General features: G+C 37.8%; 1 protein-coding gene across 2 annotated transcripts in view; it reads right to left on the bottom strand.

Moving 5' to 3' along the window:
- cfap54 (cilia and flagella associated protein 54) overlaps positions 1–13,155 on the bottom strand; it is a 33,416-nt gene that overhangs the window by 2,149 nt on the left and 18,112 nt on the right. For both annotated transcript variants that reach the window (XM_066667758.1, XM_066667759.1), the window contains 23 exons: positions 12,785–12,985; positions 12,595–12,682; positions 12,324–12,494; positions 12,168–12,234; positions 11,625–11,810; positions 9,847–9,933; positions 9,193–9,312; positions 9,003–9,056; positions 8,762–8,912; positions 8,446–8,600; positions 7,981–8,132; positions 7,654–7,786; positions 6,585–6,747; positions 4,921–5,081; positions 4,378–4,524; positions 4,076–4,202; positions 3,074–3,238; positions 2,827–2,935; positions 2,621–2,735; positions 2,443–2,541; positions 1,451–1,574; positions 797–949; positions 498–667 (listed from right to left, as the gene is read on the bottom strand). In XM_066667758.1, the coding sequence (XP_066523855.1) occupies positions 498–667; positions 797–949; positions 1,451–1,574; positions 2,443–2,541; positions 2,621–2,735; positions 2,827–2,935; positions 3,074–3,238; positions 4,076–4,202; positions 4,378–4,524; positions 4,921–5,081; positions 6,585–6,747; positions 7,654–7,786; positions 7,981–8,132; positions 8,446–8,600; positions 8,762–8,912; positions 9,003–9,056; positions 9,193–9,312; positions 9,847–9,933; positions 11,625–11,810; positions 12,168–12,234; positions 12,324–12,494; positions 12,595–12,682; positions 12,785–12,985 (3,098 nt within the window). The remainder of the gene's footprint in view (positions 1–497; positions 668–796; positions 950–1,450; positions 1,575–2,442; positions 2,542–2,620; positions 2,736–2,826; positions 2,936–3,073; positions 3,239–4,075; positions 4,203–4,377; positions 4,525–4,920; positions 5,082–6,584; positions 6,748–7,653; positions 7,787–7,980; positions 8,133–8,445; positions 8,601–8,761; positions 8,913–9,002; positions 9,057–9,192; positions 9,313–9,846; positions 9,934–11,624; positions 11,811–12,167; positions 12,235–12,323; positions 12,495–12,594; positions 12,683–12,784; positions 12,986–13,155) is intronic.

Genomic DNA, 13,155 nt, shown 5'->3' with positions numbered 1-13,155 from the left:
ATTTTAGGACAGTGCTGTAAAAGTTAATTCTACTCTGCAACTGCAATTTAAAGATTAAAAATAATAACATTTACTAAAAGCATTTTAATGATAAGAACAATGCTGTGGTGGTATTCCATCCCAGCCACAGGGTGATATTAGCCAACTTTAGCCAATGTAAGAGCTGCAGTGATGCTGTTACTCCACCTACTATCACATTAGCTATACAATGAACCAATTCCAACAAAATATGAATATGAACCACAAAGTACAACTAGGCAAATGTCTATTTGTGTCAGTCTCTACGTTGTAGTAACCAAAATGGGAAATATTGGAGCACTAGGCATTAAGCAATTCATGAAGGTTTATTAATAATATTTTATTTATTTTAATTATTAATAATAAAAAATAATTTGTAAACTGTTTAGAAATTATTGGTGACTTCAAAACAACCCAGAGGGCATCATGGCAATTAGGCATGGTACACTGGTCTATGTAGAGTGTGTTGTATGCAGTACCTGTATAGTGTGAGGCTCCAGGATGAGGGCAGCTGGAGGGTCAGGCACAACACATTGCTCTCTGTAGACGTCCAGGTGACGGCTAAAGAAAATGTGTAGCTGAAAGAGTTTGAGAGACAGACTGGGGTCACCAGCTGCAGACATCAGCCCCTCCAGATGTTGCTCTGCCACTGATCAGAACACACACAAGCACTATATAAGAACAGATGCATATAGTCACAGTGATTTATTGCATAATATAATAAAATACAAGCTCTTGAATGACATAAGTCACAGCAAGGCCCGAAGGACTGTAATACCGGTTTGTGTGGATATGTGCCTGAGGTTGAGTAGGTGAGTGTAGTAACGGGAAAGATGCACCCAGGTCAGCTGGGCATTCTTTCTTCTGCTTAGTTCACTGTCCTTCTCTGAAGTCACATTGCTCTGAAATCCAACAGGATCTTCCAAACCCCCTGGTGTTCAAAAGCATGCACAGATAGGATTGTTTTTTAATCTTATCTGTCACAACGCATATGTATACTGTCGCTGTCCAATAAAAAACATGTATTTCCGAAACAGCAACTCTACAAGACAGGGAAGAAACCTTCTTAACTTACAATGGAAGTCAATGGAAAAAGATTTTATTCAGAGTAGTTCTGGAGCATTACTGTTGGCCAATTCACCATGAAATTTTCACACAATGTGGAAAATCAACAAATAATAATGTATTATATTGTTTATCATTGGGCTGTGATGATATGCAACTGCCTATAGGTAATACAATTTTTAAAGCTAAATCTAATTCTATCCCTAAATGTAACATAAGCAGCTAACCTGAAATAGCTTTATTATATAAGCATTGTCACTAGTGGTTCCAGATATTTAGAGCTCACTGTATATATAACAGAATTTTCATGCCTCTATGTATATTTGTGTATAAATTGTATATTTACAAAAAATCTTTTTCTAACTACCGCATGGAATGAGTAGATCGCTGGCAGCAAAGTCAGGAAGAGCTTCAAGTAATGGAAGATTAAGTGGACCTGCAGAACCCGTGTAGCCACACAAATGGCTAAAGCTGGCAATAGCCTCTGTTGTCTATAAAATTGAATGAAATCTTGTTAGAGTTTACAATCACATATTGTCATTACACAGTCATTTACATACACCGATTAATCATAACAATAGGACTACCTCATTGTTTCTACACACACCATCCATACGGTGATTCAACTACACTAATCATACAGGAGCACTTTGTAATTCTACAATTACCGAATGTAGTCCACCTGTTGCTGACATAGAATTTTTTTGCACCTTTTAATCATGTTCTTTAATGATCAGGACCCCCCACAGGACCCACAAAGAGCAGGTATGATTTGGGTGGTGGATATTTTTCAGTGCTGTAGTGATACCTACCTAGTTATGCTATGTTATACTGTGCTGCATTGGTGTTGATCAGATACAGCCATACTGCTGGAGTGTTTAAACACTGTGTGCACTCAACATCCACAACTTGTTGTTCCACGTGGTAGATGTCAGAGGCAGTAGGTCATCTGTTGCTGAGGTTACTTTTGACACTGCCCACAGGATGCTGTTGGTTGATTATTTTTGGTTTCTGGACCAGTCCAACATTGGCACTATGAGATTTAAGAACTCTAGCAGTACAGCTGTGTCTGATCCTTTTGAATCAGCACAACACATAAAGCATCACCATCGCGTCAGTGTCAGTGCAACGCTGAAAACGATCTACCACCCAAATCATGCCTGCTCTGCTGTGGTCCTGACCACTGTAACAACAGGATGAAAGGTAGAGGAACAGATGGAGTACTATCTGTAATTGTAGAACTATGAGGTTCTCCAGTATCATCAGTAGAGCTAAGAGAAATGACATTGAGTGTAGAAACAAGGAGGTGGTCATAAGTTACGGCTAAACATTGTGTATTTCTGCATGTTTGTATCTCACCTTTGTGGCAGCTCTCAAACAAACCCAGAAAAGTAACTGACTTTGATCCACAGTCAGGTTTTTATTAAGAGTAGATCTCACACGCTTCCAAGCTTTGGGCTAGAGGAAGTAGACAAAAACTTATGCTTATGTCACTTACGAGCTAATGCACCATTATGTCCTGTTCCATAATCATTACCTTGTTGTCTGATTCAGCAGGTGCTGGAGTGGGTGCAGACTTGGCAAGAGCAGTACTCTTCTGCCATTGCTGCAGGTATATTAGAACCATCTCCATATAACATCTGTGAATTAACCTGCATAATACATACACACAGAGATGTACACCAATACAGAATAAATTTGTTTAATTGGTCAATTCCTGCTACACATTCTCTCATAACTCACTGAAGATTGTGGCAGTGAGAATGGGCAAGTTTGATGCTTTCCAGAAAGGTCTCCACCACTGCCTGGTGCTGAATTGCATTTAAAGACATCAAGATTCTTTCCACCATTCCTGCAGGAACACAGGGCTACATTAAGCATAAACACGTACAAGCTACAAGTCACATAGGAAGTGTACTCCCATCTCATAGGCAAAAATAAAAAAATTACTAAAAAATACAAAAATAAATGGTTCTCAGTTACTGCTCACCTCTGCAGTAGAGAATATCAGCCTCCAGTTGGTGGTTCCTGCAGGCGGAGGCATTGGATATGATGAGTGCAGTATCCAGTAACTCCTGAGCAGAGAGCCAGGACATTGAGTGGTCCTCTCCCTCCTCAGAGGCCTTCATCATAGCATGCACTGCCAAACAGCGACCTGGAGTATAACAACAATTCATTATCATTATTTCAGAAACATAAATATGAAAACAAAAGATAAACTACAATTTAATTAGATGCTGTGTTTTAAACTCTGCTTCATCTGGGTTTTTGTTTTTCAAAGATATTTAACATTGCAATTTTAATCTGTGCCATGTTCTTTTATATAAGTGGTGGAAGTAACAAACATTAACTGAAAAAAATCTAATTTTGAAATAAAAATACAATTAATAACATAGAATCAAATTAAAACAAATTTTTATTCTTCTTTGTCAATCACACAGTTCTGCTCAGTTTCTCTCTGTGAACCACCCTGAACAGCTTTGAATAATTTAAAGTCACTCCAATAGGCTCTACTGCTGTCATCATCACATTTGCCACAGTCCTTCAGTGACAACCTGCTTGAGAATATTTTACTGGTTTGGTTGTCTAGTAACATTTGCAGTTATTAAGCAGTTTTGTGTGCATTTTATTTGAATAGACATTACAGCAAGATGAAAATACCCTCATGATTAAAATCATCCGATAAAATTCAGAGAGATTCAGTAAGATTTAGAGATATAAAAAGAGAAAGAAGGCAGAACTTTCAACGACATATTGATACAAGTATAGTAACAAACAAAAGCTGCTTGGGATAAATTAAAATGGCTTAAGTTAATCAAAAAATTGCACAAGAACTAATTTTATTTCTTAACCAAATAATACTTATTTCCACCCCCATATATTGTAAACAATGATAACATTATTTAATATTTTATCAAATTAACATTGTTTTGATCAAATTAGTAAATAATACCAAACAAATTGTATTTTCTTAACTGTAGAAAGGTCTTACCCAAATGCATTGTTGTCCTGGCCAGTAGAGGGAGTTGTGGGTAGTAAATATTCTTAAAACCTATATTAGAACACAGCTGCAGGCTACCCCCTTGTTTCAGCACTACACACTCCCCCATGGCACACAGCTGTGAAGTCAATGCGACAGACAGATTTATAAAATGGCTTGAAGTAACACAGGAGAGACAAACCTCTCTATTATTATAGAAACAGCTATGCATGAATAGCCAATATGGGCAGACATACCGGGCAACAGTCTAGAGCCTAAATCATGTGAGGGTCAGTCAGTGAGTGAGTAATGACCTGTTGTTGTAGTAGTTTCTGAGTGAGCAGGCAGAGTGACTGGCTGCCCAAACCCCTAAGTTCACTCAGCAGCAGTGTGGCCTTGGCAAGAGTGAGCTCAGACTCCTGAGACAGAGCACTACGCCCAGAGAGCAGACTTACTGCCTCCTAAACACACACACACACAGATTAACACTGAATGTTATACGATAAGCATCAATATGTATTTATATATGGACCCTTTAAGTCTAATCTCCAGCACAGCTCTCATAATTACAGTGGCGTGCAAAAAAACAAAAAAGCATGTTCAGTGTGAACCCTCGACTATGATTTAGCAAGACTGGAATTATAAGGGTTATCCATCTTAATGTTGCACAACTTGATCAGATTTTAACCTCATTTAAAGCAACTACTATGATTTACTAATTAGCTACAATTAAACATATATTTAAGCAATTATGAGAGTGAGGAATAAATGTTTTATTCATATAACAGGTCCCTAAACTACCACAGGTCCTTAAAAGACTTTAAAAGATTAATCTATAAAGTGATATAGGCAGTTGCCTGCAGAATGGAGATGTTTTCCTTTGGAGATTTCCCACACTGAGTGTTCAGCATGGTCTCCTGTAGGAGCAGCAAGGCCTGGGTGTCTGGATCTCCCCAGGTCTCAGCCTCAGCAAGACCCTCATTCAGCAGCCTGGCTGCCTCAACACTGCTGTCCATACCTGCACACACACACACACACACACACACACAAATCCTCTAAGCCTTGCAATTGTTTGTGAAATACATCAAAACAAGAATCTAAGATGTAATTTCTCTTTAAGCTTCATTTCAAAGGCAATTCACAAAGGAATCATTTTATTTTTTTCAACTACTTGATGGTATTTTACAAATATATAAAAAAATTTACAAAAATGTTCAAAAACTGTGTTACATCATTATTACATTATTTTGATAGCACTTAACTGTTCTCATAATTTTTTTTTTGTAAAATCCAAATATATCTCGACAACATTGACGCCTTCACACGTTTGCAAGTCACAAATACTGTGGGCACAGACGCATGCATTCGCCAGTGCACAGAAATGCATGTATACTGAAAACAAGCTGATACGTGGGCTCATCTGACCATCTGAAATGAGTCTGAGACCAGAGAACTGATGCATTGCTTTCTCCTTGTGTAATAAATAGGTCCAAGCTGCATTTCTTGATGCAGCAGCAGCAGCAGCAGATTGTATTAAGTGACAATTAAGTACTGTTTTTCAAAATACTCTAAAGCGCATAGAGCTATATTTATCACTGTTGCACGACAGCTTTGAAAACAATGACATCTGAACTTCCAAGGTCAGGCACATTCAACAGTTGTTTCTGGCCTTGCCCGACAGAGACATAGAATTCTCTGGATTCCCAGAATCTTTCAACTTATTTACGGTATATGATTAAACACCTACATTTTTTGCAATCTTCCACTGGGAAATATTCTTTTGGAACAGACTAACAAATCCCTTACAATGTTCGGCACAAAAAAGTGAGCCATCTTTGCTTAAAAATATTGAACGTTGATTGGAATCTACAGTGTTTGTTATGTTTGTGTTTTGGGATTAAATATTATCTTTGTGTTGCATGTCATATCAGGCCTAGGATGACCATATGACAACCATTATTATGGGTCTGTGTGTGTAGTGTGGGTAGTTTTTTTTTTATTATTATTATTGCAAGCACTGTTTGCAAGAGTGTAATTTTTCAATTGCAAAGGCAGCATTTATTATTATAATTTTTTCTATTAAGATTTGATTTAGTCCAAAAAATGCAGCTTGTGTCTTGTTTGTAGATAGGTTACATCATGAGCACAATTAAGGGCTTGTTTTTGGGGGTAGGGTTGGGGGGTGGAGGACAGACAACCCATCTCAGTGAATAAAATAATTAGCAACAGAACATAAATCATAACATAAAATAATGTGTATTCAGTGTTTTGTAGAGAAATAAAATAAAACTCTAAAATCAGATTTACTTAGAAAAGTGAGAAGCATGGGTATTCTCCCTGGCCAAGTTTCTTTATCCAGTGTATTGACATTGAAGCATTTTATTATAACAACAGTTGCAATGTTTTAGTCCTATAATATAATATAATATAATATAATATAATATAATATAACGTTTTTTACATTATGTAAAATTAAATCAGTCTAAATTGCAGTGTTATTGGACAGGGGTGTTCTGCTGACCTGAATAGACAGCAATCCCAGGGACATGAGCAGTAAGGCACTGGACAGCAGTCAGTCTGCAGCACAACCAAAAGGAACGGCCCATACGCTCAGCTGCCTGCACTGCAGCTGGAACATCTCCCAAGTGTGGTCCAGAAGCAAAGTCTGATCCATGCAGTCCTGTCTGTATAGCAAAATACAACAATGGACAACAAATGAACCTAAACATGTCCATGAAACATTTATAGTGGAAACACTCATACAACATGACTGATACATAAATATAGGGATCTGAGCAAAGCACACTTGTATTCAAATTTATCAGTTAATATTTGTTTAAAAACAATAAAAAAATAAAAAATAAGGAATCTTGAAATAGCAGTTTAAAATTTAGGTATTCTTTCAAGTTTCAAATTTTTTTTGTTGAGTTAAGCTCTATTAGGGGTGGCATGGTGGTGCAGCAGGTAGTGTCGCAGTCACACAGCTCCAGGGTCCTGGAGGTCGTGGTTTCAAGTCCTGCTCCGGGTGACTGTCTGTGAGGAGTTTGGTGTGTTCTCCCTGTGTCAGCGTGGGTTTCCTCCGGGTGCTCCGGTTTCCTCCCACAGTCCAAAAACACACTTTGGTAGGTGGATTGGCGACTCAAAAGTGTCCGTAGGTGTGAATGTGTAAGTGTGTGTGTTGCCCTGTGAAGGACTGGCGCTGGGTGTGTCCCCACCTTGCGCCCAATAACTCTAGGTAAGCTCTGGATCCACCATGACCCTGAACTGGATAAGCGGTTACAGATAATGAATGAATGAATAAGCTGTATTAGACTTCAAAAATTAAGCTGTTTCAGAATAATAAGCAATAATCATTTATTTTGACGAAGTCAATTGTTTATAATATTGTAGTTATTTTGAGATACTGAATCAAACTGGTGATACTTTTCTACCTGGTGAAAATGGGCTTCCCCAGAACATTAAATTTTTTATAAAAATTAAACAAATATCAGAAAACTTTATTTGTTAGGTTATAAAACAAACAAAAAGAAGGAATAAGGCATGAAAGCATGTCAGACATATAAGTGACACTGATTACAGGTCCAAAGTACCTGCTGTAATTGGGCTTTGGCACTTTGTTTAAGTGCAGAGGATGGAGTTCTTGAGGACTGCTGAGGGGGATTCTTGCAATGAAATAGAGGAGACTCCTGCAGTAGCCTCAGAGCAGACACAGCCAGATCAGCACTGTATGAGGAAGTGGAGGATGTTTATAGGCATGCACACATACACACACAGCTTTGTTTATGCATACACACATATTTGTCAGGTCTAACTTCTAACCTAAGGCCTGAGTTTACATACAAGATATTTCTGGCCTAAATAAAGTATGAAAACAAACTCGCAAATGTGCACATAAACACAATGAACCCTTTTCTGACCTGTATGCAGTTTTGCCCTGCTGCAGGCTGATGCTGGACAGCAGCAGTCTGGTCTCCACACCCAGCTCCAGTTCTTCAGGGTCTGTCTGGATGTTCTGAAAGTCAAAGAACTGAGAACTCAACTGGATGGAGGCCTCTCTCAGCATCATCTCCTGCAGGAGAACATACATCATCATTAGTAAGTAGCAGTAGTCCAAGTAAGTACAAGCATGTTTGTGTGTGTTTTGCATAATTTCCAAAAAATAAAATAATTTTTTGGATTCCCCATTCTCTTTTGGTATTCAAAGTCAAACAAAATATCCACATTTTTACGTAGATCATGAAACTTGGAAATAAAATATTATGTTAAAATTAGCTGGATGATTCATCCCAAGTAGCCATGTGTTTGTGATCCATTTTTGGCTTACTAAAATATGTGTGACTCTTTCAAAGGGCAAAAGTTTGTAAAATGTTAAGGCTAGATACCTTGACTTGGCCTCGAGTAAGCTTGTCCTTCAGAGGATCTACCTGCAGGTCTTGGGGCACCTTGTACTTTGTGGTGGGGCTGCTGCAGGGAGATTCTTTACTGCAGGGGTTTGACTGGTCAAGATCACTGCACTTTCCCTCAGGCTCCAAATCCCCTGTGTTCATATATAAAAAAAAATACATATATAGTGTAGATTTATGTCAATACCTTCTATGAGTTTTACACACTTAATCATTTATTACAGATAAAATAAATTGATTCATTTGGAGCTAAAAGCAGAACTGTGGCCTCTATTTGCTGCCTGTCATAATGTACCTGGTGAAAGTGGCTCAGGGAGATCATAAATAGTGCTGCACATTGCCGTGATGAGTTGAATTCTTGCCAGAAAGAGATGACCGGTAAGTTTACTGCCATACAGTGCCATGACCTCTTCACTGGGCCTCTCGTTCATCAGCTCCTTCAGAACCTGGCAAGAAGAAAACAAACTGTGTTTTGCTGGCAATAAAGGCTTTGTTCTCTATTTATTATTTTAAAACTACACAGCATTGATGCTCACCTGGAGATTAGAAGGATCATCAAGGGGTTTATAATTAGTAAATTTCTTCCATGCCTATGAAAACAGTTAAGTGAGGATCAATTTTGCTGTAATACAAAGTATGAATGGGTGCATGAGTAAGAAATCATTTATATGCAACAGACAACTTGAAATATAATCTGTGTGAATCATTATATCAATAATATTATACCCAGGTTTTCTCGACTCCATTGTAGCTGCTATGGAACAGAGGAACGTCTTCTCCTAAATTAAGACTGTGGAGCTCTCTCACTGCTTCAGCAAAAAGGTTGAGTTTTGTCAACATCTTAACCTGCAGATAAGAGAGGATGAATTATATAACCAGGCTGTTCAGATATTAAAGGCTAACCATGGTCTCTAGCATCAGGTAATTGTTCCAGTAGGTGAACACTAACTAATGCTCTGAAATCGATGTGGCCATTGTCAGCAAGCAAGGATGAAAAAGACAAGGGAAGATTGTCATCATGTCATCAGGCAGCGAGAACTCTGTCCCACTAATCTGTGATGTGCCATCTTAATTCTGTAGTGTAGTACAACAGGCCATCTGCATAATAGAGTTAAACCTGAGGGGCACTGCTATCATGGAGCAGTCCCAAAATGCAAAATTTTATTATTTTTTTTACAGTTTCAAAACCTATACTCCATTATTACAAAGCAATACAATACACCTGTTAAAGAAAACAAGTCTTAGGGGTTTCACAGCTTTCAGTGAACAAAGGCCTCTTTTACAAAAAAAAGGGAACAAAAGAGCCATTGTGTACCTAAGTTTCAAGCTAATTAACAGCAAAAAACATGGAATACACAGCCATAGCTAACTTTTACACACCTTCAGTATTCTGCAGCTGGCTGTGAGGTGTGTGTCTTTGCACACCTTGCTGGCTATGTATTGGTAAAGTACAAGCAGGGGAAGAGCCTGCAAACAGATATAGAAACATAATAAACAAACAAACTATATGATTTCAAGGAAAATTCACTGTTGCTAAAAATACAGGGTATCTCAAAAGTAAGGAAAGAGGAAAGTAAGGAAATGCGTAGAAATAGAATAGAAAACATGTATTTATTCATTCATTCATTCGTTGTCTGTAACTGCTTAGTGAGTCCGGAGCTTACCCAGAATTACTGGGCAGAAATACAAAACACAATGATCCAATTGTAGACAAAATTTTAGGGGAAGAGGCAAACCTGGTCTTGGTTTCTCTGTTCCCCCACAGCTTGTGTTTGAAATTGGATCACAGTCTTACATTTGGAACATCCAATATATATTTATTTACAAATCAAAAACAAAAGTTACATGCATATAATATACATCGGAAGCCAATAAGGCCATACATAATTTTTCACGCTGATGGCACAAAAACATACACAATATAGCTTTGCCATTAATATTGACAACATTATTGATATTTATTTCATTTAAAGGCAACCTACACGATTCTTGAGAACTATCCTCCAGCAAAACAAACTCACACTCTGCCCCATAGCCATGCATATACATTGCAAGGGCCTTTTGTTCATGCACAAAGCTGACTACAGCTTGCTTGTTGTTGAAATAGCTTGTTGTAAGGCTTATTTCATTGTTTGAATTCCCATATTTCATTCCAATCTCATTTGCTACTCAGTTTGTTTTGTTTTGTAGCACACTCTGCATGTGTTTACTTTTATGCAAAATTAGCTACGGTACTCCAAATTTAAATTCCATACCACCTTAATTAACATTACATGCTGCATCCTTGAAAGAGCAAAAATAAGACAAAGTTACCATTTATGTAACAAGAATAGGGAAACATCCTCATCCTTTTAATGCCTTTCAAAATTCTGAGATCTCTCCATCATTGAAATGCCTCTAGATGCCGTTTCTTGGCTGCGACTGAGGAGGCAACAAGCTAAGAAAGTGCCTGAGTGCAAAACGGAGGGAGAGAGCGGGTGACAGAGATGGAGAGCACTGGTGCCAGCAATGGAGAAAAGGAATGCAGGAGCTAGCAATAGAGCGAGGGAGCAACAGAGCCAGCAACAAAGAGAGAGCACCAGACCCAGGAAGGGAAAAAGAGCCTGGTTACTGATTAGCTGGAGTAGTGTTTTGATGTTCAGTCCACTCCATTTTTCCTTTTCCTTTTCCAGTGTTATCTATGATTTTCTAGAGAGAAAATGGTGAGGAAATATTCGCTAAATATGACAAAAAATGTACCGGACTGAAATTGTATACAGCACATTTAACTTTTCTTTTATCCGTTTTTAAATTGAAGTTATAAAAAATGCTTTAATAGCACTAATGGTATATTATGTATTGAAATGAATACATTTTTAGCTTTTGGATGATGTTAGAATTCAAATTTTATTTCATGCTATAAAAAGCATTTTAAAGAACATATGATTAAAATCTCAATGTTTTATCACTTAATCAAGATAACCCCAAAAATTGAAAATATATAATAGTTTAATTTCCAGTTTAAGAGAATATAGCCAATATATATAGGGCAATACGCAATATAGTTCGATAAAGGATTAAAATGTCCTATAATGTCTAGATTTAATAAAAAATATAAAATGAAAACTTATATTGTGATTAAAAAAGTTTATGGGTTAAGGGGTGTGTGGCTCATGTACCCTGAGATAATGTCCTGAAATGTAGAGTGAATGGCATAAGAAAGCCAGGCTCGACACAGCACAGGCAGCAATGCCCCACTCTGTCTCTGAAAAGGGATCCACTCCAGGGATCAGCTTAATCTTCAGCAAGTACGAACAGTATTCCAGATCATTTTCAGGATGTGGCAGAGTTGCAGTCAGCAGACACTGAAAAACAAACAAACAAAATCCTTAAATAACATCACCTTCAAACATAAACATATTGGCTTTGTCAGTATTAATATTTTTAAACAACATTTTAAAATGATTGCGCTGAACTGATGACAGTGCCCTGTAATGACAGTCAGTGACAGATGTTGTAAATAATTAATTTTGAAATATTGATAATATTGTTTTTTAAAACTGCTGTGTCTGATCCAGTCACACCAGCACAACCCATACTAACACATCACCACCTCGTCAGTGTCACTGCAGCACTAGAATAATCAACCTTCCAAATCATACCTGCTCTGTGGTAATCTTGTGGGGGTCATGAGCATTGACAACTTTTATATGAACTTTTACCTTGAACAGTTTGGCAGAAAGAAGACAGCATTTTGTACGCTGGCTAATGTTGAAAGTCAGGATATACCTGTAATCAGATGTGGTCATAACTGATTAATTGCTAAATTGAAAGCTTATTAACCTATCATAAAATTTTCCGATATAAATTTTACACACTGAGCAATCTTGGCTGACAGCAAAGCTCCCTGGAGACAGCCCCAGATGCCAGCATGCCTCAGGGGCTGCTGAGATGAGCTGTTGGCCCATGAATCTCCATCCCAGGATTCCAAGACCCCTGTAGTCTGCAAGGCGCAGTCTAGAGCCTTGCTCCAGTGTGAATGAGCGGCCCTACCCAGGAAACATTTAAAAAAAGCATAGCATTATTTGTAAGGATACAGTTAATGAGATATACAAGAGATTAATGTAACAACTTATTTTTATCACATACTTTTTGTTCCCATTGTAGAAATGTAGATTCCCAAGGTCATGCAGGGCTTGAACCTTGAGGGAGTTGTATTTGTTTGCCTGAAGGTATTCTGCATTAGTGGATAAAGGGAAGTAGTGAACTGAACATGACGTACTAACTTTTAATTATATACTAATAAATGGTAAATATTGACTGTGTGGTACTTTCTCACTGATAGAGCTGCTGTAAGAAGAGAGGGCAGTCGGGATATGGGAAGGAGGCAGAGGGCTGTTGTATACAGAACCCACAGGGCTGTAGTCCTCACTGGTTAGATCTGGAGGGCCAACGGATGGTGCAGTAGTGGCTGCTATGTTAAACTCCACTCTGCCTGGTGTGCCACTGCATAGGTCTTTACAGAATGGTACCTCCTTTGCTAGAGAATCATTTAATTTAAGAACTTACAGTGTGAAGGAAATATGCATTATCATACATCATGAATTTACTAAGCATGTTCATAATCTCCCCATACTGTTCAACAAATTTAAATTTACACACTGTTTGTATATTTCCCTCATACAATACATTTAATTTTTTTCAACAAAA

The sequence above is a fragment of the Hoplias malabaricus genome, chromosome 4, assembly GCF_029633855.1.
Source record: "Hoplias malabaricus isolate fHopMal1 chromosome 4, fHopMal1.hap1, whole genome shotgun sequence".
NCBI lineage: Eukaryota > Metazoa > Chordata > Actinopteri > Characiformes > Erythrinidae > Hoplias > Hoplias malabaricus.
The sequence above is the reverse complement of the archived record's forward strand: the minus strand, read 5'-3'. Positions and strand labels throughout refer to the sequence as shown.